The 25,933-nt window shown below is 38.8% G+C and overlaps 1 protein-coding gene across 1 annotated transcript; it reads left to right on the top strand.

The window, feature by feature from the left end:
- The first annotated feature begins 1,226 nt into the window (after window positions 1-1,226).
- On the top strand, window positions 1,227-25,851 carry ifih1 (interferon induced with helicase C domain 1). Its single transcript, NM_001278812.1, is given in 16 exon segments — window positions 1,227-1,695; window positions 3,911-4,079; window positions 4,550-4,789; window positions 7,856-7,927; window positions 11,338-11,531; window positions 13,070-13,280; window positions 15,155-15,372; window positions 15,864-15,965; window positions 16,440-16,563; window positions 21,004-21,219; window positions 21,458-21,714; window positions 21,978-22,127; window positions 23,151-23,312; window positions 23,464-23,657; window positions 23,857-23,950; window positions 24,307-25,851. Coding segments are annotated over 16 exon segments (3,018 nt in total). The 5' UTR covers window positions 1,227-1,269; the 3' UTR covers window positions 24,496-25,851.
- Window positions 25,852-25,933: the final 82 nt, after the last annotated feature.

Here is a 25,933-nt window from a genome sequence, read left to right as displayed (position 1 = left end):
ATTTCTTCAGTGCTACTTCAAATAAATATGTTTAAATTGCATTTATGTTTCTGTATTGTGTTATATTTTTTATTCTTATAAGTGGTGTTAAAAATTGGTCTAACCATCAATGAATCGGTGTGTTATGATATGGCGTGGTGGTCTGCTCTGGGCCAGAAAGTCCAGGGCTACTTTTTAAATTCAATTCAATTTTATTTGTATAGCTCTTTTAAAAATGGACATTGTCTCAAAGCAGTTTTACAGAAACATATAAACACAGGATACATATTTTAAGTGTGTGAATTTTCCCTGTTGTTCCAGCCCGTGGCAAGGAAAATCTTCCTAAGGTGATATAAGCAAGAAACCTTGAGAGGAACCAGCCTCCGAAGGGAACCCATCCTCATCTGGGTAACAACAGATAGTGTGAATGTAAAAGAAAGTTTATTATGGTTTTAACATGAAGTCTGTTTGTTGAACTAGTCCATTGTTCACTAAAGGAGTCTTGAGTGCAAAACTGCATGTGGTAATTGCAGTTGCAAGGCCATTGCAGCAACCGCAGTGCCAGCAACCACAGAGAGAATCTCCAATGTGGAATTGAGGTCCAAAACCATTTCCATGGTACTTCAAGCGGTACCATCCTAATCAATCTCCAGGCTGTAGCCTCCAGTTGATAAGAGCTCCATCCATAAGTAGGGCATCAGGATGGATCAGGCAGGTCCGGAGAGACGAAAGGGTCAGGATCACTGGCATCTCCATAAAATCATTTGTGGCTCGACCACTTTTTGGTCCCAGTTCACCCCTGATCGGAATACTGATCTGCATATAAGCGTCATCAGTAATAAGACAAGGCCTTTGCTGGGCTATGTCTCCCTCTACTGGTCACTGCAAAAAAAATATTATTTTAAACAAGCATAATTAATTTAAACATACCGATTTAATACCGTAGTCATTTTCTTCTAAGTTCGTATGATAAGCATTGGTGAGGACAATTTAGTGTTGCACAAATGCCAACACTCCGTTTAAAAACGAAAGCTTTGACCGAGCTCTGTTCGGTAACGAAATCAGCAGAAGGAAGAAACGAAACGAAACCGAAAGCAGGCGACACGTTTCCCAAGAATCCGTGTTTTCTGTTCTCTGTCTGTTTGTTTCTCTGCTTTTGATTCTGTCACTTTCTACACACACACACACACACACACACACACACACTCTCTCTCTCTCTCTCTCTCTCTCTCTCTCTCTCTCTCTCTCTCTCTCTCTCTCTCTCTAGATCGCGCAGCTTTATTCTGCACCATGGACCATGAGCAGGAGAAGAAAATCATCGACTGTTTCAGAAACCGACTGAAACAGCTGATTCGGGTCGCCCCTGTTCTGGATGTGCTACACTTCCTTAGCGATGAGCAAAAGGAGCTGATAAAAGTCAAATTACGGAATGAAGGCGAAATAAAGGCCGCCGACCTTCTCATCCAGGAAATTATAAGTAAAACGTATCCAGATGGCTGGTTCAGGGAACTCATAACTGCACTTGAACAGGCCGGATGTAAACAAGCAGCTAACTATATGGAAAACAGTCCTCCCAGTCCGTCCATAGAGACTGAGAATGACACCTACACCAGGCTGATAGACCTGCTAAATTTCACTCTAATCAACATGAAGACCACTGATGTGTGTCACAGCTGTTATGAGCGGAAAATTCTCACCGCCGAGGATCGGGAGATTGTAAGTAGTGACCGAATCGTGATTTCAGAGAAGCCTTGTGTGCTATTTAGACTATGTGTCTTAAACTTTCCAAATTACGATACATTCATACATTCCTTTTACTGTATGTTAACACAAATCCTAATCTAGCTGCCTTTGTTTTCCTTGCACTCAGGGGTGTGTCTAGATCATGTTAACGGGGGCAAACTTGGGCAGTGACGCAGAGAAGGGTGGCCACTGGTGACCAACATGTATCATACTTTATATCACTATTACACGTGTGGTAGATGCATAAATTCAATTCTGGGCCCATAGAATATTTTTAGATGCCATTCTGGATCCATAATGAATCCAAACTTGGATAGCTCGATTCGCTTTGTGGTGTGTTCGGTTTTCAGTAAACATGCATGTATTTCACTACCAAATGGGCTCATACACAAAATATCCCATCATTTAAAGGTCAATAGCACTTGAAGGGAATGATCTACAGTCACACAGCCAACTGTAAAGTGTTCAACTAGGTGTCAGCTATGACAAACACTTTTTAGATTTTTGAAAGTTAATAAAATAAACTATGAAATCATGTGTGAACATTGCCATGTATTTCACTACCAAATGGGCTCATATACAAAATATACCATAATTTAAATCTCATTAGCATTTGAAGGGAATGACTTACAGTCACAAGTCCAACTGTAAGGTGTTCATCTACATGTCATCTATAACAAACACCTTTTAGATTTTTGATATTTAATAAAATAAACTATGAAATCATATGTAAAAATTGCCATGTATTTCACTACCAATTGGGCTCATACTTGGTGAAGCAGGAAGGCAGAGCAATGTCCTCAGTGGAACAGCAAGGCAGATCGATGTCCTCGGCGGAACAGGATGGCAGAGCGATGTCCTCAGTTGAGCAGGGAGGCTGAGCATTGTTTTCCATCGAATCTGGCTTAACTTGGTTGGCCATGGCAGCAGTCTCAGACGTGAGCAGAACTTGGTTGGCCATGTCAGCATACTCAGATGCAAGCATAACGTTGTTGGTCGTGATGACAACCTCAGACAGAAGCAGGGTTTGGGATGCCGTCTCGACCTCAGACTGGAACGTGGAGCAGGAAGGGGGAGTGACAAATGGCGCAAAGCAAAGAAAAGGAGAATACTTCACTGCACTATGGATGAAGCAGAATTTTTCAAGGTGGTCTCCCCTGCTGAGCTCCAGCCGGAGGTCAGCGTGGCAACCTCATCCCCAGAGCTCCAACCTGAGACCCACAAGGTGACCTCAGCTCCTGAGACGCATTCGGAGGTTAACATGGTGACCTCTTCCCCAGAGCTCCAGTACGAGACCCACGAGGTAGTCTCAGCTCCAGAGCCCCAGTCAGAGGTCAACATGGCGATTGGGGGGTGGGGGGAGGGGGGATTCACCATGTTGTCCTCTGACTGGGGCTCTGGAGCTGAGACTACCTCGTGATAGATCTCGGCAGGTGAGACCACCTTGTGGTCAAATGCTCTTGAGCTTTAAATTATGGTGTACCTTATAGATGACAACAAGATGAACACATTACAGTTGGTTTTGTGACTGTAAGTATAAATAAAAATCATAGGATTGAAGGAGGGTACTTCTTTTTCCCATCACTGTATACAATAAAGGCAATATATCTACATATAATGTAAAGGCAAAAGTCATCTACACAAAACAACTTATCTATCACTGCAGTGATAGTACTTAGTTTTAACAAAATGGCAACAAAACAGTGGACAGATTTTATTAAATGTAATAATTTTTTTATTCAATCATTTAAAAAACAAAAAAAAAAGACAAGTTAATAAATATAATTTAACATCCCAAATGATTTTGTTAGTAGACAGAGAAATAAAACATTACGTAGACAATTATTTTATTTTTCTTTCTACAGTATGTCTGTTAATGCAAAATGGGGAAAAGGCAAACTAATTCAGGGCATCCCTGAGTCTGGGTGTCAGTGCGATACAGTTTTAATCCAGCAGAGGGTGAAGGAGATTAATTTATAAAACATTTAGAAGTCACAGAGATTTTTTTATATAGATTTTATTTGAGAAATAGACAGATAAAAAAAAAATTATATCCTGTTTCTCCCTCTTTGTCTGTCTGTCTGTCTGTCTGTCTGTCTGTCTCTCTCTCTCTCTCTCTCTCTCTCTCTCTCTCTCTCACCCTCACACAAAAACCAAACACACATACACACACTATACCTCTGACTAGATTTTAGCAGTGACAGAAAATCACGGGAACAGGGCTGGGGCTCGTATGCTGTTGTCTCAGCTGCCAAAAAATGAGTTCGGCTGGTTCTCTCAGTTCTTGGATGCTTTAAGGGAGACAGAACATACCAGGCTGGTGCAGGAATTACAGGGAGAACCTTGCTTGCAGACTGGTAACTCTTACCCACACTAAACACACAGTGGTCACATCTTGTACATTTTTGTGGCCTACATGCAATGGATACCTTAGTTCAAGAGTCAAGACCTATATCTATACTGAACTTCCCTGTTTATATATTGTTCATAATATTTAATTAAACTCCCCTATTAATATTTAATTAAACCCCACTTACTGTAGTTTTGCATTTATATATAATGTCAAAATAGAATATATATATATATATATATATATATATATATATATATATATATATATATATATATATATATATATATATAACCTAGAGTTCTAAAGAATGCAGAGATTTAATAAAAGACTTAATGCTGTTTTCACTTAGCTCTGTCCCTCACCCCTGTATAATAAAGTTATTATTAATATAAATATAATAAAGTAATGTCTTTCTAGTCTGTAATCATGAACTATTTTTATATTTTTATTGTTTTTATTGACTGGTTGTTTCAGAATCATCAGCTGGTGTTGACCAACCAGAACCTCTAAAGGATGAGAGTGATTTGACTACACAGACTGACACAAAGATAGGGGAAGAGATTTTGGATAAACCTTCTTGCAGATCTCTCTCTCCCCCTTCCAGTTTTGCTTCAGGCTCCTCTGCTCTGGCTGCACCGATTGACAGCAGTATGGACAACAGTGGCTTCCTTTCCTGTATGGATTCATCTGCTGAGCTTAGCATTGGAGGCACAGGTTCGCCAACCTCCGACACACATTCAATACACTCTATTTCATTCAGAAAAAAAGATTATTTTATATCATATATGATATATCATATGGTAAATATCTTAAGGCAAAGAATAATCCTTTGACACAAAAACTTGAGCCCCAATTTAACATATATATATATGATATAAACATTTTCCATGAAGGCAATATGAGTAATGACATTCATGCAGTGAGTAATAATATACATTGTTATACATTACACTCAGGGGGCACAGTGGCTCAATGGTTAGCATGTTTTCCTCGTACCTCCAGGGTTGGGTGTTCGATTGTTTACTCCGCTTTGTGTGAGTGGAGTTTGCATGTTCTCTCCATGCTTCAAAGATTTCCTCCGGGTAGTCCGGTTTCCTCCCCCAGTCCAAAGATATGCGTTGTAGGCTTATTGGCTAAATTATCCATAGTGTGTGAATGGAAGTTAGGTTCACCTTTATTGTCATTGTCAGAGTACAAGTACAGAGGCAATGAAATGCAGTTAGCATCCAACCAATAGTGCAAATAGCAAATATATTAAATGAAATGAATAAGGTTATGGTGCAATAAGTTAAGATAACAGTGTACAGGTAAAGGTAAACAGAATTATGCATACCAGTAATGCAAATGGCAATTAGGTTATACAAAATAAACAGGAATTATGGTGCAATCAATTGAGATAATCAGTATACAGATAGACACAGTGCAATATGATACAGTAGATACATATGGTGAATTACAGTAAGTGTAGATGTGCAAATAGCAATAATGTGTAAAAAGCATCCTGATATAAATATTTATAGTGTGACAGTGAATTGCAGTAAAGTGCAAGTACTTGCACATAAGAGTACTACAAGTAATTTGTAGATAATAGCAGTAATGTATAATATAGTATGGTGTCTAATGCTAATGTTTAGTTGTTATGTGGAGGATGGTAGTTAATGCTTAGAAACTGAGTTCAGCATTAGTACAGCTGAAGGGAAAAATCTGTTCATGAGTCTTTTTTATGCGAACACTCAGACTTCTATGGTGTTTTCCTATCCGTAATGTTGGGCAGTTGTGTTCCAGTGGTGTGTCGGGCAGTTTTCACTATCAGTTGTAGTGCCTTCTGGTCATATACTATGCAGCTGTTGTACCATACTGTGATGCTTTTTGTAAGGATGCTTTCAATGGTACAATGATAGAAGTTCGCTATGATCTGAGGAGCAAGTTGAGCTTTCCTCAGTCTCCTCAGAAAGTACAGGCGCTGTTGCGGCTTTTTGAGGAGAGAGGAGGTGTTGAGGTACCAGGAAAGGTGATGTGGACTTACAGAAACTTGAAGGTAGAGACCCGCTTTACCTCAGTCCAATTAATGAAGATAGGGGTGTATTAGTGGCTGCTCAAGGACTTCTGGTAGTCCACAATCAATTCTTTGGTTTTCTGGGTGTTGAGGTCAAGGTTGTTATAGGCACACCATGTTACCAGATGTTGAGTCTCTTCCCTGTAGGCTGTCTCATAATCATCCCTGATAAGGCTAACCAGCATAGTGTCACCTGCTAACTTGATTATAGAGTTGGAGCTGGGCAAAGGTACACAATCAGAGGTGAAGATGGACTAGAGGAGCGAACTCAGCATGCAGCCTTGTTGTACTCCGGTGTTTAGAATGATGGTGGTGGAGGAGTTGTTGCCAAGTCTAACAGACTGTGGTCTGTTAGTCAAAAAGTCCAGAGTCTAGTTGCAGAGAGTGGTACTGATACCAAGACTGGAGAGTTTGGAGATCAGCTTAGATGGAGTGACAGTATTAAACATAGAACTAAAGTCAATGAATAGTATCCTCACATAGGAGTTGCTATTTTCCAGATGAGTCAGGACAGAGAGAAGGACTGAGGTAATGGCGTCCTCTGTTGACCTGTTGTGATGATCAGCATACTGATGGGGATCTGTGACAGTTGTAGGCAGGCTTTCAGATGAGAGAGGACCAGCCTCTTGCCAATGATGGGGGTAAGAGCGACTGGACAGACTTTGTGCTTTGGTACTGGCACAATAGTGGCGGTTTTGATAGAGGTGCAGACAACTACTAAGGTCAGCGATAAGTTGTCTGTGAAAACCCCAGCTAGCTCCTCCGCACATGCTTTGAGCACCCAGCCTGGGATGCCCTTGGGGACAGCAGCCTTGCGCATGTCCACCCTGCTCAGAGTGGAATACACATCTCTGGTGGAGAAAGAGAGCTGGGGGTCACCAATTGGAAGCTCAGCTTTGGCAGACGCTGTAGTATTTTTCTGGTCAAAGCGAGCATAAATAGTATTGAGCTCCTCCAGAAAGGAGCTGTCACTGGTTGAGGGAATGATGTTGGCTGGCTCTGTGAGTATGTGTGCAATTGTGCCCTGCGATGGGTTGGCACCCCATCCAGGGTGTCGCTTACTTTGTGCCCCGAGTTCCCTGGGACAGGCTCCAGGCTTCCTGTGACCTTTTTTAGGATAAGAGGTACAAAAAATGGATTGATGGACAGATACATTACACTCTAGAATTAATGTTTATAACGTAATATGAATTGTTACCATGATGCATTATAAGTAGTGTTCATAACACCTGATATCATCACTAGACACACTGAAACCTTCCTTATGTTACTTTATACTTTATCGACTATACTTTTGCTAATAACTTATAGGTACTTTAATGTACATTGCTGTGTCTTTATACATTTGTCATTTGTGAGTTAGATTACTGGCAGACGTATGATATTATAACTTATTTATAATTCCTGATAAGTTGCACTTGTGAGCTTTAAGTAAAGTGCAATATATTAACAGAGAATATATTAAAAATAATGAAAATGTAAACTTAAACTGAGATTCTTTTGCATTTACAATATAATGTATTATGAACACTGCTTATAATGTATTATGATAACAATTGCTAGACCACAATAAACCTTTCCATAAAATGTTGTGTATTTTCATAAATAATTAAGAAATATAACACAAAGTCAACAAAAATTATAACCCACAACTAAGAGTCTATCAAGGACTCAAAAATATCCCTGGATATGTCTATGCTTAACAGCATTTTATTCTGCCACAGATTTGGACTTGTATGGAGGCAGTGATGAGGAAATGGAGCTCGAGCAAACAGCAGGGAGTTTGGATCAATCAGGTATCGCATTGTGTCATTTCAAGATAATGCAAACCAGTTGGGGGATCTGCCTACTTTTGCCTAGAGAGAATTTATGTTTTGCAGAGTCATATTTGTGATCCAAAGCAAACTTGAGTAGCATATGGTTTTAATAGTATGCACTATGCAGTACATTAAAATAGAGAGCACATTTCAAATATTCCATTTTATGTTATATTAGCAGATGTGTGGATATAACAATGCAAACCAGACCTCACCCAAAGCTACGTGTCAGTTCTGTGACACTCCCTTACTCTGAGGATCTGGCAGGCAATAATCATATTCCACTTGGGATATGAGTCATGTTTTATTCTCTAGTATTTTCCACAAGGTTTCATAACATGAGATGTCTTGTCAATCTCTGCACAGACCACATCTTTAAGTGATTAAAGCTTAACCAGCAGGCAAAAAACAGCAGGATGTTCTAAAATAGGGTCTCTTTCACAGATAGCATGAGTTCTGTGATCCAAGACTTGGCTCAGCTTTTAGTGATCTTCAAGATGACAAGCACAATGGTGTTGATGGCAGTATTATCATTAAAGTTGAAGCTTTGGAAACTGTTCTGTTTGAACAAAGTGTACAGATGAGGAGGTGAGAGAGCTGGACAGGCTAAAAAACAAAAGTGCTGCTGCATCACTATAAGCACGTAGTCAAACAGCAGTGTTGGCAGTGTAGGAAAAAAGTTTACAAAATTGAAAATAGATCAGCATGTCGAGTGAAGATTAAACCCAAAAAGTAAACTCTGAATCAGATGCCACAGAAAATCATATGTTAATTATAAACAATCAATAAATAAGATTAGCCAAATAAAGTAATTTAGGGTGTATTTTTTCCTTTAACAGGATCAGTATAATGCTTGGTAGATGCACCAGGAAAGTTCACTTTTCCAGCTCAGTTTTGCTACTCAATGAGATCGTCCACTTATAAACTAGCTAGTGCTATCACTTATAAACTAGCTGGGGCTATACATTTCTTATGTTTTTTTTTTTGTTGTTTTTTTTATTCTTTCCATCAGTGCCATGAAGCAGACAAACAGATGCAAATGTAGGGTTTCTGTTTGTTTGTTTGTTTTTTAAACCAATATGGCAGGCACTCCAAAGGCAATGCTCAGAAATGTGAACGGCCAAGCAATGTGCAGTCATAAACTAGAAAAGAATGAGGCAGGAAACAGGAAGCAGGTTATGAGCAAAACACTAATCCAGAGCTATATCCAGAGTGCAGATAATAGCAGCATAGATTCATCACAGACACTACGCTGGAGCAAGACATCGTAAGGGTTATTTAAAGAGTAGTGTGATTTTTCAGAAAGGTGTCATTAGTAATCAGGTGACTGTGAGCGGGCAAAGGAGAATGACTGGAGAACAGTGATGTGACCTGAGGATCAGGCGAGTTTTAGACTGCAATTTCAGGAGTTTCAGACACAGACACCGCAACACGGGATATGCTGAAAATTATACACTGCCAGAACAGACTAAACAAATCCTAAAGTATGGAGAAACTATTTTACTAATGCGAGGTACTAATGTACACTACTGAAACCAATTCATGAGCTTGCGCAAGAACCTTGGGGAAGAGCAGCCTTAATTGCAAACACATGCTCCCCCTGCTTCAAGCAATGACTGTGGAGGCTGCCCTCTCAGCTTCCCCTTTGGTCCCATGTGCACTATCAGTCTTTTGACTATGACAAGCATGAATGAGAGGAATTCAATACAAATACTTTCTGGATTTTGAATGTTTTGAAATGAACGATAAGTTATTTACTTGCTTTTTGTGTAGACAAATAAAAAAACGTGTTTACACAATAGATAGGAAAGGACAAACAGTCAATTTAAAAAATGAAGCTCAGACTGGATGTGTGCCAGTGTGGGCACACTTTTCTCCACCAGATGGCACCACTTGTCCCATGCTCTCCTTCAAGCTTTGGAAAGTGTAGTGGTTTCAGGCAGAGGTGTTAAGAGTTTGAATTTACCCTAGTGTTGTTGTAGTTATTGCAGGATGTGTAATATGAGGATGTTATCTGAGTAGCATAACCTCAGTTTTTGATTGCTACAATTCACGTTTTGGTGGAGGCATATCCCACTATTTAGGACAAATCCAAATCTAATACTGAATCGATCAGCCTGTCTACACACCAAAACCCTTTCATCTGAAACCAATATAACCTCTAGCCATCTAACCAGTCTGTAGAGATAAATCAGATGTAAGTCTCACAGTTTCTTAAATGAGTGGTGTAGAATTACAAATAAACCATGTTACAAGATGTTACAAGTGACATGTTTGCTGAAGTTTAGTGCATATTTATTGTGAAATTCTCAGGAAATTTGCGGTCTAAGTAAAAAAGATGGAGATGAACACACATGAACATGAGTCATGAACACACAAGCACATTTATGTTTTGTGCCACAGTACTTCTTATTACTCAGTCTTATCCATTTGTCTGGCTGCTCGGCCAAAAATGTCATTTTGTTCATTTAGATAAGTAAGTGAAAAGCTACTGTCAGTTTATGAAGTGTTATCAGAGTTTGTCTGGAACCTTGTATATGCCTGAGAGTCTGTTTTCAATAAGCAGTGTTTAGAGATACTCTTTCCTAGAGTTTCCCAACTGCCATGCCAGCACATTTCCAGTTACCGTCTCTCTCTCACACACACAGACACACACACAAAGTTCAGAAACCTGCTGCACTGGTTGGGTCTCATGCCTGATCTAGTCTTTGCCAGCATTGTGATTAACCTAGAGTCTTATTGAATCCGATATTACTAGGTCTTGTGGAGTTACTAGTACTTGATTTTATTGTATAGTGCTGCCCTTGTCAATCTACTGAAATTGTAGTTTTACACATTATCATGTTGTGCGTTCCCTTAGGTATGATATTTCTTCCCACTGTATACATGCATTTATATGGAGGACAAGTAAAACAAGGCAAAATACAGAATATTCCAAATGCAGTGTTACACGACATGGAAATCTGGTATTTCCTTCTTAAACAGCTCTAGGCAAAATAGGCTTGGTAATAAACCAGATGGAACAATTTAAGGCTTTTGTTTGCTTCTTGCTGCTTCATCCTACTCTGACAGTGGATTTTGTAGCAGGAGTGGAGACAACACTAAATCCCCTCTTAGTCTGCCTGGATCAAAAAAACACAGAAGGTCACACAATATGTAGCAATGTTATTCTAAGTGTAAGAGCTAAGACAAACATGACATACTAGCACAGCAAGCTTTCCTAACTAGTCTAAACAGTAATATCCCCATACTGGTGGATGGGGGAATTAAACATATAGTCATTGGGGCATGCAGGCAGCACCTACAGCCTAGCCTCATCTTTTTGTTTGTTTTTTGTTTTTGTTTGTTTAACCACCTTGTGTTTTTAAAGAACTCCTTCTTTCCCTCAGTGAACGAAAAAGAGATTGTGCTGCGTGATTATCAGAAAGATGTCGCTCAGCCTGCTCTGGAGGGAAAGAACATCATCATCTGTCTCCCAACAGGAAGTGGTAAAACCCGAGTCGCAGTGTACATCACCAAACAGCATCTGGAGAGGAGAAAGCTAAGGGGACAGCCAGCAAAAGTTGTTGTTCTTGTTAACAAGGTACTGGAGGGCAGCAATCCAAATCTGCAAATGCAAAATGCAAGCTTGCCTCTGTGTAGCACAAATCTTACATAACAGAATACTAACAAATACAGCTCCTATACCAGGGAGTTTATGTAGTCCCTTTTAAAGTAGTGTAAATCTGTTCAACACTGATGACTAAATTCAGTTTCATATGTTACTTGTTTATCCATAATACCTCTGCCTATGGGATCCACACATTCATGTGATTTACTGGAAATTCAGTGATTTTTTTTTTGGTTAGAAACACATGAGCTTTTTTTTTTCTTCTGAATCATGTGTCACACTCCAGACAGATCAGCCTTAGTCTGCCTCCATTTGTAGTGAACTATATGGTTTTATATCAGATTCATCTAAATCTGAACCTACTCTAAATTCATTGTGCCTAAAAGGTGAACGTGCATTAATTGTTTATGCATTATTTTTATCAAACATTTTCTCAGCTTAGAATTTTACATATTTAAATACTGTATGTTGAGTCCAAATTTACCTCATTTACCTTGATAAACCAGAGTGAATGAAATTGAGTAGTAGAAAATTAAAAATCAAGATAATTAAAGCAGTAGAAGATTTGCCTGATTATTATAATTTAACTTGTGGGAAACTTTGTTGTAAAACTTTAGAAATTTTTACTGAATTTTCCTGACCTAAAAGTTTAATATGTCACGTTTTGTATTGCGTAAAATCTTTGAAGAACAATCTTCTATAGTCTGATTGTTTTTAAACGTGATTGTTTTTCAGAGATAACTAATACTCAATGTACTCAAACACAGAAGTTTGTTTATATATATATATATATATATATATATATATATATATATATATATATATATATATATATATATTGTCTTCTTTCAAGAATCATAAATCTGATTTTTAATAGCACTGCTGTAAAATTGCCTCAATCCAGCTTGCATTCTTAACCAACACACTTGACAGCTCTTTATCCCGTGTTTGGCTATTTATGCTTTCCCCAAAATAGAATGCCTCTTTTTAGAAGAAGCATTTCAACCTGGCCCCATGATGTCTTTGAACAATTTGACACATTTAGTGAGTCAATTGGAACTGAGATATTCTAGGAGTCATGCAACAATTCAAAGCGACTTTATTCTTAAGAGTGACAAACAGATAACAAATAGAGCCAAAAAATATGTGATATTTGGAAGCAGCAGCTTCAAATTGAAGGCATATTGCAGACCATTACTATTTAATCATATCACAGGGTTATTGTTTTTTAAAAGCGTGTCTATAGACCTAAAAAGTTTTCCACAATGTTTCTCAACAAATACTACACTCTAATATTCTTAAACTCTAATATTGCATAGTGCTTACATTATATCCCTCTGTAATATCTGTTATTATTACACTATGTTAGTCTTTGTTACCGTGCGGGTGCTCTTATGTAAAAACATAAGCTCTTTCTGTAATGTAAAGCATGTGAATGTGAATTAAATGTAAATTAATTTAAAATCTGTTTATTTTTTGAGGTGATCAGACATTTTTACTTCATTGTGTAGGTGCCCCTGGTGGAGCAGCACTACAAAGCAGAGTTTGGGAAGTTTCTCAAGCACCAGTACTCTGTAGAGAGAGTGAGTGGAGACTCGCAGCTCAAAATCTCCTTCCCACAAGTCATTGAGAAGAATGACATCATCATCTGCACTGCACAAATCCTGGAAAACTCTTTAGATAAAGCCAAACAGGGTGACGAGGATGGGATCACGTTATCACGTAGGTCACACTTGCTCTACTATGACCTTTCTCATTGCAGGATAATTGCCATAATTTTGGATTCCTGTAAAAACTTTCCACTTTATACAGTTTCACTGTTTGGCTAAGCTTGGAGAGAGCTCAATCCGCTGTCCACCTGATGTTTCATTTGACATATTTTCTTTTTTTTAACATCCTGTCTATGATGCCAATTCTGTTGCTTTTCTGGCAGTGCATACTACACGGTGACATATGGTGTTTATTGGTGTTAGGGATGTTTTTGCTTTTTCTTTACTTTTTCTATTATTTTTTTTTCATTGGTCTTTTGGCCACATGTCTGTTCTAGTCATCAGTGAGTGAATCGGCTGACTGACCAAATCCACAGGAGATTTCTTTTCTTCCCTAAATGATTCAGGTTCATTGTTCCACTACAAGAGCTGAATCCATCTTTATGAGTACACAACCCCATTACAGTTAGATTTGTAAAGCACATACTCGTTAAACTAACTGTTCTGGCTGTGACACATGCGTACTTTGTTGTTTTTCCCCAGAGGTTTGGTGGAATGTGTTGCAGTATCACAGAGGAAAGGGAACTCTGGTACTATTATGTTCACACTTAAATGTGTGCAGAGGCTCAAAATGGTGACATTTAAGAGCAAGGGTGCTGACCTAAGAAGTATGGGATTGTCTCCCCCTCACTCTCCTTGTCAGTAGGTACTTGTAGATAAACTGAGAAGCTTTCAAGCATTCGAGCTTTAACCTAGTGTCCTGTACAGCCATAAAATATGTTTAAACATGCCCCATGTTTAAAATGCAACCCCTTTACGAGAAAGGAAAAACTGGTGTTGGCATTCCAAAAAAAAAATGGCGGGTATAGACTTTCCAGCCTCTCATCATAAATAGGAAAAATACTAAGGGAGATGTTGCAACAAACAAAATTTAACACAAAATTGTTTAGCTTGTGAAATTGGAACCAGATAGATACAGTAATCCCTTTCTTCAAATTAATTAGAATTCAACTTCCATTTAACTACTTTATCATTCAGGCTCACTTCCATTAACATGTGGAATAAAAAAATATCCCTGTAAGTGTAAGCCTAAGAACATTTATATAACCTAGTCACATTAGCATTGCCTGAACTTCTGAAGGTGCATGAATATGCAGTTTGTGAATGCTCTACATCCTCTTGTCTTCTCAAATAACTAACCAGCAATGTACTTACTGATGAAGTCATGAAATCATAACTTGGGACCTAATGGTCTTAATGCAGCTCCTTCCTCAATGGACATTTCCCAAAGGAAAATGGGATTAAGTTCAGGGTCAGAAGCTTGTATAACTGAGGCACGCCTGAATGATGTGCACAATTTCAGAATTAACTCCACAGTTTGCTCTGAATCAACCCTGAATATGTGCTGTGTTGACAAACTTGACCCAAGAACTGATCTATGCATTCAGAATTAACCATCCAAAAGAAGCTGACCTTTTAATAATCATTTTTGTGTTTGGAGTATTTTAAAGTCTGCAGCACAATACCAAAGTCACAATATTATGGTCAGAAAACAGCACACAGTACCAAAGATGAGGAGTATAAATAAGACAGATAAATGACATTATAAACATAATATTCTATTCGATGTTTAAGATGGTATGAGTTAACATTTACATCAGTGACCATGCTGTTGCTGGTTTAGATCCTTCTGTTGGGACATGGTTAGTGTGTTGTTTTGAAAAAGAAAAAAGAATATTAGAAATTTATTCTGCTTGGAGTGTTTAAACTTTACTACACTTCACTTGGCATTGCAACAGTACAGCAGAACAAAATCAAAACAAACTCAGAGTTGCAGCATGCGTGGGCTGAAGTGTGTTAAAGTGCTCTTACTGGCTTCTTTGGCAGAATTCACTTTGATGGTAATAGATGAGTGCCACCACACACAAAAGGGCGGTGTGTATAACCACATCATGATCCGCTACCTGAAACAGAAGCACAAGAATGCTAGGCTGCAAAAGGAACAGAATGATCCAGTGCCGCTGCCACAGATCCTCGGACTCACTGCTTCACCCGGAGTTGGAGGAGCCAAGACTCAGCAGAAAGCTGAGGAGCACATTCTCAGAGTAAATGCATATTTAACAGATACATATATACATACTGAATGCACAGTAGACACAGAAAATATGCCAATTCAAATTTCAGTTGGCCTTGTCACATACCTTCTATGACCAAAGTTCTCTTTAGTTAAAATTTCCCCTCCTGTTTCTTCCCTAAATCTCTTTTCCCACCTCGTTTCTCTGCACCAATCTATTCCTAATGTTTCCCATGGCCCCTGTGCACTGAGCGGCTATAAAGTATCTCATGTGCTTCATATTTTACTGAAGGAATGATCAAACCCAACAAGACACTCGACACAGGTCGTGTGTCTTACCCAATCTTTTCTCAGTTTAAGTAACTAGTCTCTCCCCTCATCTTCTTAACATCAGGAGAATTTCAGGGAGTGAGATAACCACTGACTAAGTGGTGTTATTAAGGTCCTGACTGATTACACATCTTTCAGCTGATGTAATTCTTCAAAATGAACCGTAGTAGTCATTATAATGATGTCTTGCAGATTTGTGCTAACTTGGACGCCTATACAATAAAGACCAAAACTCTCGGAGAAGAGCCCAAGGGTCCATACAAACGTATTGCGAGTGCTCAGGAAAGAAAAGAGGTACCAGCTACATCCAAGCAAAGTGTCACATTACATTAAAATTGAAATATATTCTAAATACACAGGCATGCTCCCAGAGATCTGCATTATACAAATGAGTGCAAAAGTTTGCATACTCTCACTTGTTCCTTCATTATCAAATAACAGTAGTGGTCAAAATGTACTGTCTATCTTAAGATATTAATAATGAAACAATAAAAACAGAATTTCTGGGTGTTTGTATAAATGTTGAATTCCACTTAAAATGAAATTGAAATGAATCACTCTTAACATCCCACTTAATATATATATAAAACACTAAAGGTATAGTTTACACTTTTTCACCCAGAACCCAGGAGTATGCAAATTTTTGTACTTAACTATATCTTTATTTTGTGACTAAATGTTATGATCATTATGAAATTTTACACAAAGTGTGACTTCCAGTAGAGACTTTTTGCCATTAGTAATTTTGTTTTTCCTGTCATTTTGAAGGATCCCTTTGGAGATGTGATAAAAGGAATCATGAATGAGATTCACACACATGCCAAGCTGAACCCACTGTGCCAACCAGGAACACAGAATTATGAGCAGTGGGTTGTGCAAAAAGAGCAGAATGGTAAGAGAGCAACTTTTTTATGTGCCAGACCACTAGGGCATGTTCCCTTCAGAACTAGTGGAGCTTGTATATATGTACAGTATCTCACAAAAGTGAGTACACCCCTCACATTTTTGTAAATATTTGATTATATCTTTTAATGTAACAACACTGAAGAAATGACACTTTGCTACAATGTAGTGAGTGTACAGCTTGTGTAACAGTGTAAATTTGCTGTCCCCTCAAAATAACTCAACACACAGCCGTTAATGTCTAAACCACTGGCAACAAAAGTGAGTATACCCCTAAGTGAAAATGTCCAAATTGGGCCAATTAGACATTTTCCCTCCCCGGTATCATGTGACTTGTTAGTGTTACAAACTCTCAGGTGTGAATGGGGAGCAGGTGTGTTAAATTTGTTGTCATCGCTCTCACACTCCCTCATACTGGTCACTGGAAGGTCAAGGTGGCACCTCATGGCAAAGAATTCTCTGAGGATCTGAAAAAAAGAATTGTTGCTCTACATAAAGATGGCCTAGGCTATAAGAAGATTACCAAGACCTGACACTGAGCTGCAACACAGTGGCCAATACCATACAGTGGTTTAACAGGACAGGTTCCACTCAGAACAGGCCTCGCCATGGTCGACCAAAGAAGTTGAGTGCACGTGCTCAGCGTCATATCCAGAGGTTGTCTTTGGGAAATAGACGTATGAGTGCTGCCAGCATTGCTGCAGAGGTTGAAGGGGTGGGGGGTCAGCCTGTCAGTGCTCATACCATATGCCGCACACTGCATCAAATTGGTCTGCATGGCTGTCGTCCCAGAAGGAAGCCTCTTCTAAAGATGATGCACAAACAGTTTGCTGAAGACAAGCAGACTAAGGACATGGATTACTGGAACCATGTCCTGTGGTCTGATGAGACCAAGATAAACTTATTTGGTTCAGGTGGTGTCAAGCATGTGTGGCAGCAACCAGGTGAAGAGTACAAAGACAAGTGTGTCTTGCCTACAGTCAAGCATGGTGGTGGGAGTGTCATGGTCTGGGGCTGCATGAGTGCTGACGGCACTGGGGAGCTACAGTTCATTGAAGGAACCATGAATGCCAACATGTTCTGTGACACACAAAATATTGACACTTTGGGCACAATTTGGACATTTTCACTTAGGGGTGTACTCACTTTTGTTGCCAGCGGTTTAGACATTAATGGCTGTGTGTTGAGTTATTTTGAGGGGACAGCAAATTTACATTGTTACACAAGCTGTACACTCACTACATTGTAGCAAAGAGTCATTTCTTCAGTGTTGTAACATGAAAAGATATATAATCAAATATTAACAAAAATGTGAGGGGTGTACTCACTTTTTTTTTAATACTGTATATATATATATATATATATATATATATATATATATATATATATATATATATATAGCTTCAGTTTTAACCAGCGTTTAAATCCATACCAGCTTTTTAAACACTAAAGGCATGATGCTTTGGGAAGTTGTAAAAAATGATGTGAATATTGTTTACATCACTTACATACAGCTACAATTATGCAACTATTATGAACAGTAGATGATTATGCATTACCAAATAATTCATATAGCTAAATATCTGATGATCTGACTTTCCAACTGAAGTGTAAAATGAACCATTGGGCACATGGATTGGTTGGTAACAATCACAATCATTTGCATACAGAATGGCAATTTATTTATTGCATGTTAATAGACCAAACCTATCCCTCGGGTTAGAGCAGCAATACAATAAAATGCAGGTCCTAACTGAAAGGGGGGGGGGGGGGGGGGGGGACAAGTGTGCATTGACAATATTTTCATTCACTGCTCACTGTGATTAGAATGAACTTGCAGCACTGTCAGAGATCAGAAATAAAATCCAGTCTCTTGCACCATCTGTAGTTAAAAAGCCTTTTTTTAAATACAGATTTGTTATAATAATTTATACGGGAAACTATACATTCCATCCCTTTTTTTTAGAGCTGATATTTAGGTCCATTTAAACTAAACTTTTCGTCTTTACCCAGAGGAAATGCAGCATGTGCTCATGGAATATGATGTAATAGAAAGTTTCAGGGCCAATTCTGTACTCTGCCACTGGGATCATTTTGGCCACTATAACACATAAAGGCAGTATACTTCTACACTGTTTCCTTAAGTTTATTATCCAATGTATCCACTTATTGTAGTTTGGCATCTTGCATAGACTTGTAAGGAGGCCCTTAAAGACAACCTGAAATCAAAGCTGGACTTTTCCTTTGTTATCTCAGATCCTTCATCAGATTGTACATAATCTGTACTAGGCAAATAAAAGAAGAAGAAAAACTTTTGTCCTTAATCTTTTTGTCCACTAAAGTGCTGTGATTTTTCCACACATCTAAATGGCCTATGACTTTTGACTAGGGTCATAAAGAAAATATTACCCATTTTGCAAAAACAATGAGCACTTCTCATGAACCAATCAAACTCAAATAGATAAAACCCAAGCCCCACCCACCCACCCAAACACACTGGCTCACTCAGAAATACATAACATTGTGGAAGAAAATCCAGTTGAGTTTGCTTTTGTATGGAACTAAAGTTCGAGGGAGATCCCAGACCAGGGTCATAGGCAATCCTGGAAGATAGAAGCACCTCAACCCTTTAAGAAAGGCTGCAATAACTTTATGAGCCGCCAGAGAGATGTCATCTATATTCTTATGGTTCACTGCAGTGCCAGCTACATACAACTTTAGCACAGATGTGGAATTGCTGCTCTCTAGCAGTCCCTGGAAAAAAGGTTTCTTGGGAATCAAGCAATGCATACGAGCCAGCTCATGGAGTGCACAACATACAAGACCATTTACTAAGGACTCTGGGTCAGTTTGTGATTTATTCTGAGGGTCTAAACCCACATCTCCCCATCTATTTGGAACAGCAGATCTGCTCAGGAAGGAGCTACCAGGGTGTTCCATTCACCAGTGTAGTAATGGAAAAAATGGTCTTGCTGCATGTCTTGGGGACACGAGTAGGACTGTGGCCTAGTTGCCAAATTCTGTGGAACATGGTAAGAATTAGTGGTTCTCTGGTTCAGCCAGAGAGAAACACAATCAGCTGTGTGTTGGCATGCCATTGGTGAAAAGGGTCTACCTACACCTCACAAACCTTTGCAGATAGGGTATACTGGTATATCTGGAATACTACATCCTAGTGAATCTTATCTCAATATTGAATCCACTGCACTTTTGTACAGGCCTGGCAGATTAGTTGTATTTAATGCAGACAACCGTGGATGTGCCCACATGATGAGATTCCATACATTGAGATTCCAACCATCAGGCCACCTGATGGTTGATGTAGTTACCCTTCACAGCATAGTCTGGGCAAACCAACACATGGAGAGATCTCTGAACTGGTAAGAACTTGGGAGGAAAACTTGTAGCTCCTGCATGTCTACAGGAATTTTCACTGAGGCTGCAAACATCATTCTTAGCATTCTCAACACCACCTCACACCGAATAATTATGTGGCCTGCGTTGATGTTAGGGAGCTCTTTTCTGAGTTTTCTTGGGTCAAAGCACTAACATTTTGGGGTCTAATATAAACCTGACTCTGATGGCAAAAAGGTTGGGGGAAATTAAGTCTGTGCCACTGTCATCAGGACCCACTGATTTGATGTAGTCTCTACACAATGATCAACGATTTCTGCTGTAAACTGTATCATCGCTGGTCTTGTCCTTAAGCGGCGTGCTCCACAGGACTCTAGAATGATGGGGAGTGATATTTAGGGCTCATCTCACAAGATGCACAGGAGGCATTAGGATGCCTGTCAGGGGCCTGAGAGCATGACTTTCCTGTCTAAAGCTTGTGCGAGTCATGCAGGACCTCTGAGTTGAGTGACATGACCCTCTGAGTTGATTAGTCTTGTGGGTCTTCCGCAGGTCAAACAATCCATGTATTGTGAAACAACAAAATTGGGGAACTCTGGCCGAGAGTTTAATAGAACTACTACATTGTTACACAGTGTCATTCTTATGAAGTGGGCAGGGTTTTTGGTTGGTTGTTATTTGGTTTTGCTTTGTTTTGTTTATCAAATGATCTGTTTTAAATCAGTAGTACATACTTTAGTATTTAATAGTAAGGTAATATTTCATTTTGATTCAGTTTTATTTGTATAGTGCTTTGAACAGTGGATGTAAAAGTGACAAAGAAAAACTAACTGAGACAGTCAAAGGTTTATGATTTTTAAATCCCAAACTGGAGGATTTAAGTCCCAAACTGGAGCTCGATATGAACTTCAGATCTTCTGGATGATCTATCAGATAACTATCAAAAATGACTGTTAGACATTATAAAAGGGGAGTAGTAATAGTACCTATTTAAATAGCAGTATACATATACTGTTCACAGTTGTGTAAATAGTATTTATGATGTTACATAACTATGTTTCATGTTTTCACACAGCTGCTAAAGAAGATAATCAGACAGTGCGAGTTTGTGCAGAGCATCTGCGTCAGTACAATGAGGCTCTCTACCAGAGCAACACCATCCGCATGTGTGATGCCTTCAGCTTCCTTGACAAGTATTACAATGAAGAGATCAAGAAGAAATTTACTCCTGATGATGAGGCCATCATTCAGATCACTGACACTGAACGATTTCTATTCAAATTATTTAATGGTATTACAGCAATGCCTGCAATGCATGATGATCAGATAAATATGTCCAGATCTTTCATACTGTTTTCAGCACTCTATTTCTTTTCTATCAAAGTTAGCCTAGTCAGAATTTAAAGCTAGCATAACATTCTAAATGTGTTACTAATTGCCTTCAGGCTTTGAAACGATCTAACCTCTCTCTCTCTCTCTCTCTCTCTCTCTCTCTCTCTCTCTCTCTTTCATTCTGTTATATTAAACAGCTAAAAAAGAGCGTCTTCAGGAGCTGATGAAAAACCCAGAGTATGAGAATAACAGTCTGGCTCAGCTGAGAACGCTTATCTTGCAGGAGTACACCACCAGAACTGAAGCCAGAGGTATCATCTTCACCAAGACTCGACTCAGTGCCATTGCTCTCAGCCAGTGGATTCAGGGGAACTCAAAGTTTGAGGACGTTGGTGTCAGAGCAAGCCACCTGATTGGTGGTGGAGATCAGAGTGTGGTGAAACCAATGACCGCAGTGAGTTACTTTTGTCAGACGATCAATGACAATGACTTTATTTTTCATCGGAACTTTTGAAAGCACCATCACATCAATTAGGGGTCATATATAATTGCTATATATAATGTACTACTTGGTAAACCACAGACGTTGAGATGTTATTACCCTTCAGTAGTTAGTGAAAATAATTTGGGAAAATAATCTCCCTGTCATTATTGTGTGTGTGTGTGTGTGTGTGTGTGTGTGTGTGTGTGTGTGTGTGTGTGTGTGTATGATGGAAGGCAGAGCAGAGGGAGGTGCTGAAGAAGTTTCGTGATGGAGTGATCAATCTGCTGATAGCCACCACTGTGGCAGAGGAGGGCCTTGATATTAAGGAGTGTAATATTGTCATTCGATACTGTTTGGTGACCAATGAAATAGCTATGATTCAGGTAAATGTTTCCTCCCTAGCTTTTTCTCCCTTAATAGCATTCCTGTTAAAAACTAAACATATGTGACTGCCATATATGTGGATGCCTGGGAAAAGCCTAAAAGATTAATACATTTCACTAAATCAACATGGAATTTTTTTTTATTTAGTTTCTAATCTTGATCGCATTGGATAATGAGCCAGGAACCACAGATGTGGTGGTTAAAATGGTCAGCCTTTCTAACGTTGTCTAAAACCTAAGCGTGCTTTTCTCACACAGTGAATGTCAGGCTTTGATTAAGTTTTTGGATAGCTACATGCCATATTAAAATTGACATAATCCTGTTTAATTCAGTTTGCAATCAGATACCGGCAGGAGTGGAGTTAAAATGGAATTTTTAAATTCAATTTCTACTTTTTCACTTTTGTGGGTAATCAGAATTTTAAATTTTGTAACTTTACTTGTGATTTCAATGCATGCAAATTTCTTTCAGGAAAGAAATGCTCAACAGAACATTGGTACTAATCATTGATGGGTTCAGTGTCATGAAAGAATCTCCACTAGATAATAGCAGTACTGCAAGTAAATAATATGCTAGTGATATAGCTAATTATAATTGACATTAAATTCTAATGATATACACAGATTATTAGACACAAACTAAGTGCTAACATGCATAAACACACTAATGTGCATAAGCACACAATAAAAGGGCAGTGGTGGCTCCATTCAGTTGTGGCTCCATTAAGTTACTGATCAGAAGGTTGGGGGTTCAAACCCCAGCACCGCCAAGCTGCCACTGTTGGGCCCTTGAGTAAGGCCCTTAACCGTCTCTACTCCAAGGGAGCTGCACCATGACTGACCCTGTACGCTGACCCCAACTTCCTAACAAGCTGGGATATGCAAAGAAATTAATTTCACTGTGCTGTAATGTGACAAATAAAGGCTTCTTCTGCTTCTAATAAATGCTAACTGTACCTCTCAAGAAATCAGATTAACTGAATGGAACGTAAGGAAGCAATTTGACTGTGTTTTGTCCTGCAGGCTCGAGGCAGAGGAAGAGCAGAGGACAGTAGTTACACAGTGGTGGAGGAGGCGGGATCGGGTGTAGCTGAAAGGGAAAGTGTGAATGAATACAGGGAGAAAATGATGAGCAAAGCTATTGCCAGGGTTTGCACTCTGAGTCGTGAAGAGTATGAAAAGAAAGTAAGAGTCAACCATGATTGCATTTTTTTTTTTTTATACATTTTCAAACATTTAGAGTGCAGTTGATAGTATGTCTAGTTTAGCTATATTTCCAGCTCAAGGCCCAAAATGAAGGAAAATTGTAGTTGACATGTGGCCATTTTGTGTTCAGATAAAAGAGAACCAGCTGCAGTCAATTGTGGAGGAGCGTGTGAAGACGAAAAAGAAGAATAAGATGGGCATGATGAAGGAGGACCCCAGCAAAGTGAAACTAAACTGCAGGAGCTGTGGTGTATCTGTGTGCTCTGGTGTAGACATTGAGATCATTGAGAGGATGCACCATGTCAATGTGACTGAAGCATTCAGGTACTTCTATACTTGGGTGGAAAAAATGCTGGTCATCTTTTAACAGGGCAATTGCAATAGTTAATATATAGTTAGGATAGTGATAATGTGATTGCTGTGATGAATTGCATAATGATGATAACAATCATGATAACAATGATTCTAAAGTTGATAATCATGAACATTTTCATGAGGGCAGTTATATTCTTCTTGATTCTAGAGAGTTGTTCACTGTCAAAGAGAACACGACCCTGCAGGAGAGACTACTGGACTATGAGGCAAACGGAGTTATAGCATGTAAAAACTGTGGACAGGTATATCTTCTGCTTTATGTGCAAAAGTGCGCTTTTAAAAAATATATATTTTGGAACATCATTAGCGGGCACAGGTTTTAACCAGCATTCTAAGAGCATTTGATGTCATACCAATGTATTGTTGTGTATGCTAACTCAACGACAGATAACTAGCCTTAGTTCAAAGTTGGCCTCAGTTTAACCACCACCTATTATTCAGTGAGTGTGTCTCAGATTAATTTAAACAATATATAACTTTGGTTAAAATCTAAGACCATGTAGATTTTAATGTAACAATTTATTTTCTATTGAGCATAGATTTGCTGGTAAATTATGTGCTTTGTCACAAGCTTTCTTTTTTTTTGGTCTGGTTGCAGCGTTGGGGCTCTTTGATGCTTTATAAAAGCATCGAATGCCCATGCCTTCACATCAAAAACTTTGTGGTGACATACAACTCAAAGAAAAAGGTGTTTAGCAAGTGGAATGAGCTGGCCATCCGGTTCCCTGCATTTGACTACGCTCACTATGTGGTTACACACAACTCAGATGACGATGAGATGGACTAAACCAGTGTAAAAAGCAAAACAGTGCTTATCTCACTTTACTTACTGAGAACCAGTTGTGAACACACTGTACTGTACATTGTGCCATTGATGCATTAAGTTGTCATAAAAATACATATAAGATATACTGTTGTTCCTGCATTGACACCATGTAAAAAATTGCCAGGACATAGAGTCATTTACACTGTAGAGTGTGAAAAGTCTCTTTTAGTTGCTCTAAAAATGATTCTAATTATAATCAGTTTAATCACCACATTTTTATGACTGCTCTGACTGCTTCCTTGAGAGTGGTGGTCAGGACTCCAACTCTGCCGTCACAATCAAAAGGTCAAAAGAACAAACATTCACTCTGAAGAGAGTTCTGATTTGGACAATGACGTCGGCAACAGCACTGATTGGACAATAATTTAACACGTTGTGTTCGTCACTAGTGTGAATTTTTTTCCTTTTTTTTTTGAACACATTTATTGGATAATTTAAGACAACATGTGTTGAAATACTAATAACACAAAAAGGGTGTAGGACATCTTTTCTGAGAGTATAGATAATATATCTTTTTATTTCATATGAATTATGCAGTTTCACTAAAAGCTCTTTAAAAAATATCTAAATATGTAAGTCATTTCCAATTTCTTTAAAAATACATGGTTCTTAATCATGTGGAATATATATTTTTTCTGTGATACTTAAGTGAATGAGATATTTATCACTATAAGCTCCAAATGAACTGAACCATTTTACACTGTAAACGTGTTTTTATTTAATCACTGTGTAATGCTTGGGTCATTTATGCCTTCAGCAATTGAAGCCAAAAGGAGCGGTCAATTATGTCTAGCCCATGCATGTTTTCTTGTTTTGCAATTTTAGTGCAGCACATTGGATTTGATATTTAAGGGTCATTCCATCTAAATTGTGTGAACCATACAGGTGGTGTATGACCCCAAATTTGATATCACATATACAGTGCTAGATTTGAGTAAAAATGTCATTTTCCATTGACTTACACATTGCAATGTCCTTCTTTTGGGAAGGAAACGGCTTATTCCCACTAAACAAATAAATGTCTGATGTGTCACCTGGGTTTAATTTATTGCATGAGCAATCCATAATGATGGGGCTTGGATCAAAATTTATTGACTGCCATAAAGTTCTCTGAGTGTGACGTACTAATGGGAGAATGTTACACACAACAGCACACACACACACACCACTGCACCTGTTCAGGCTCCCCCAGGAGGAAGCAGTTTCCCTGCGTACAAGCCTCACCAGAGAGCTCCTGTCAGATCACTGCTGCCATCAACTAGGACTTACACTGACAGCTGGACAGTGGACAGACTTTTCCCTCCTGTGCTGGCTCAGTGATGTAATTAGAAATGCACAAAAATAAAAACCCTTCAAGTCCCCTGGTGATCAGAAATGTAGACTACCATTTTTTAAGTAC

This window comes from Ictalurus punctatus, chromosome 6 (genome assembly GCF_001660625.3).
Source record: "Ictalurus punctatus breed USDA103 chromosome 6, Coco_2.0, whole genome shotgun sequence".
NCBI classification, from domain to species: Eukaryota; Metazoa; Chordata; class Actinopteri; order Siluriformes; family Ictaluridae; genus Ictalurus; species Ictalurus punctatus.
This window is presented reverse-complemented; position numbering and strand designations above follow the sequence as displayed.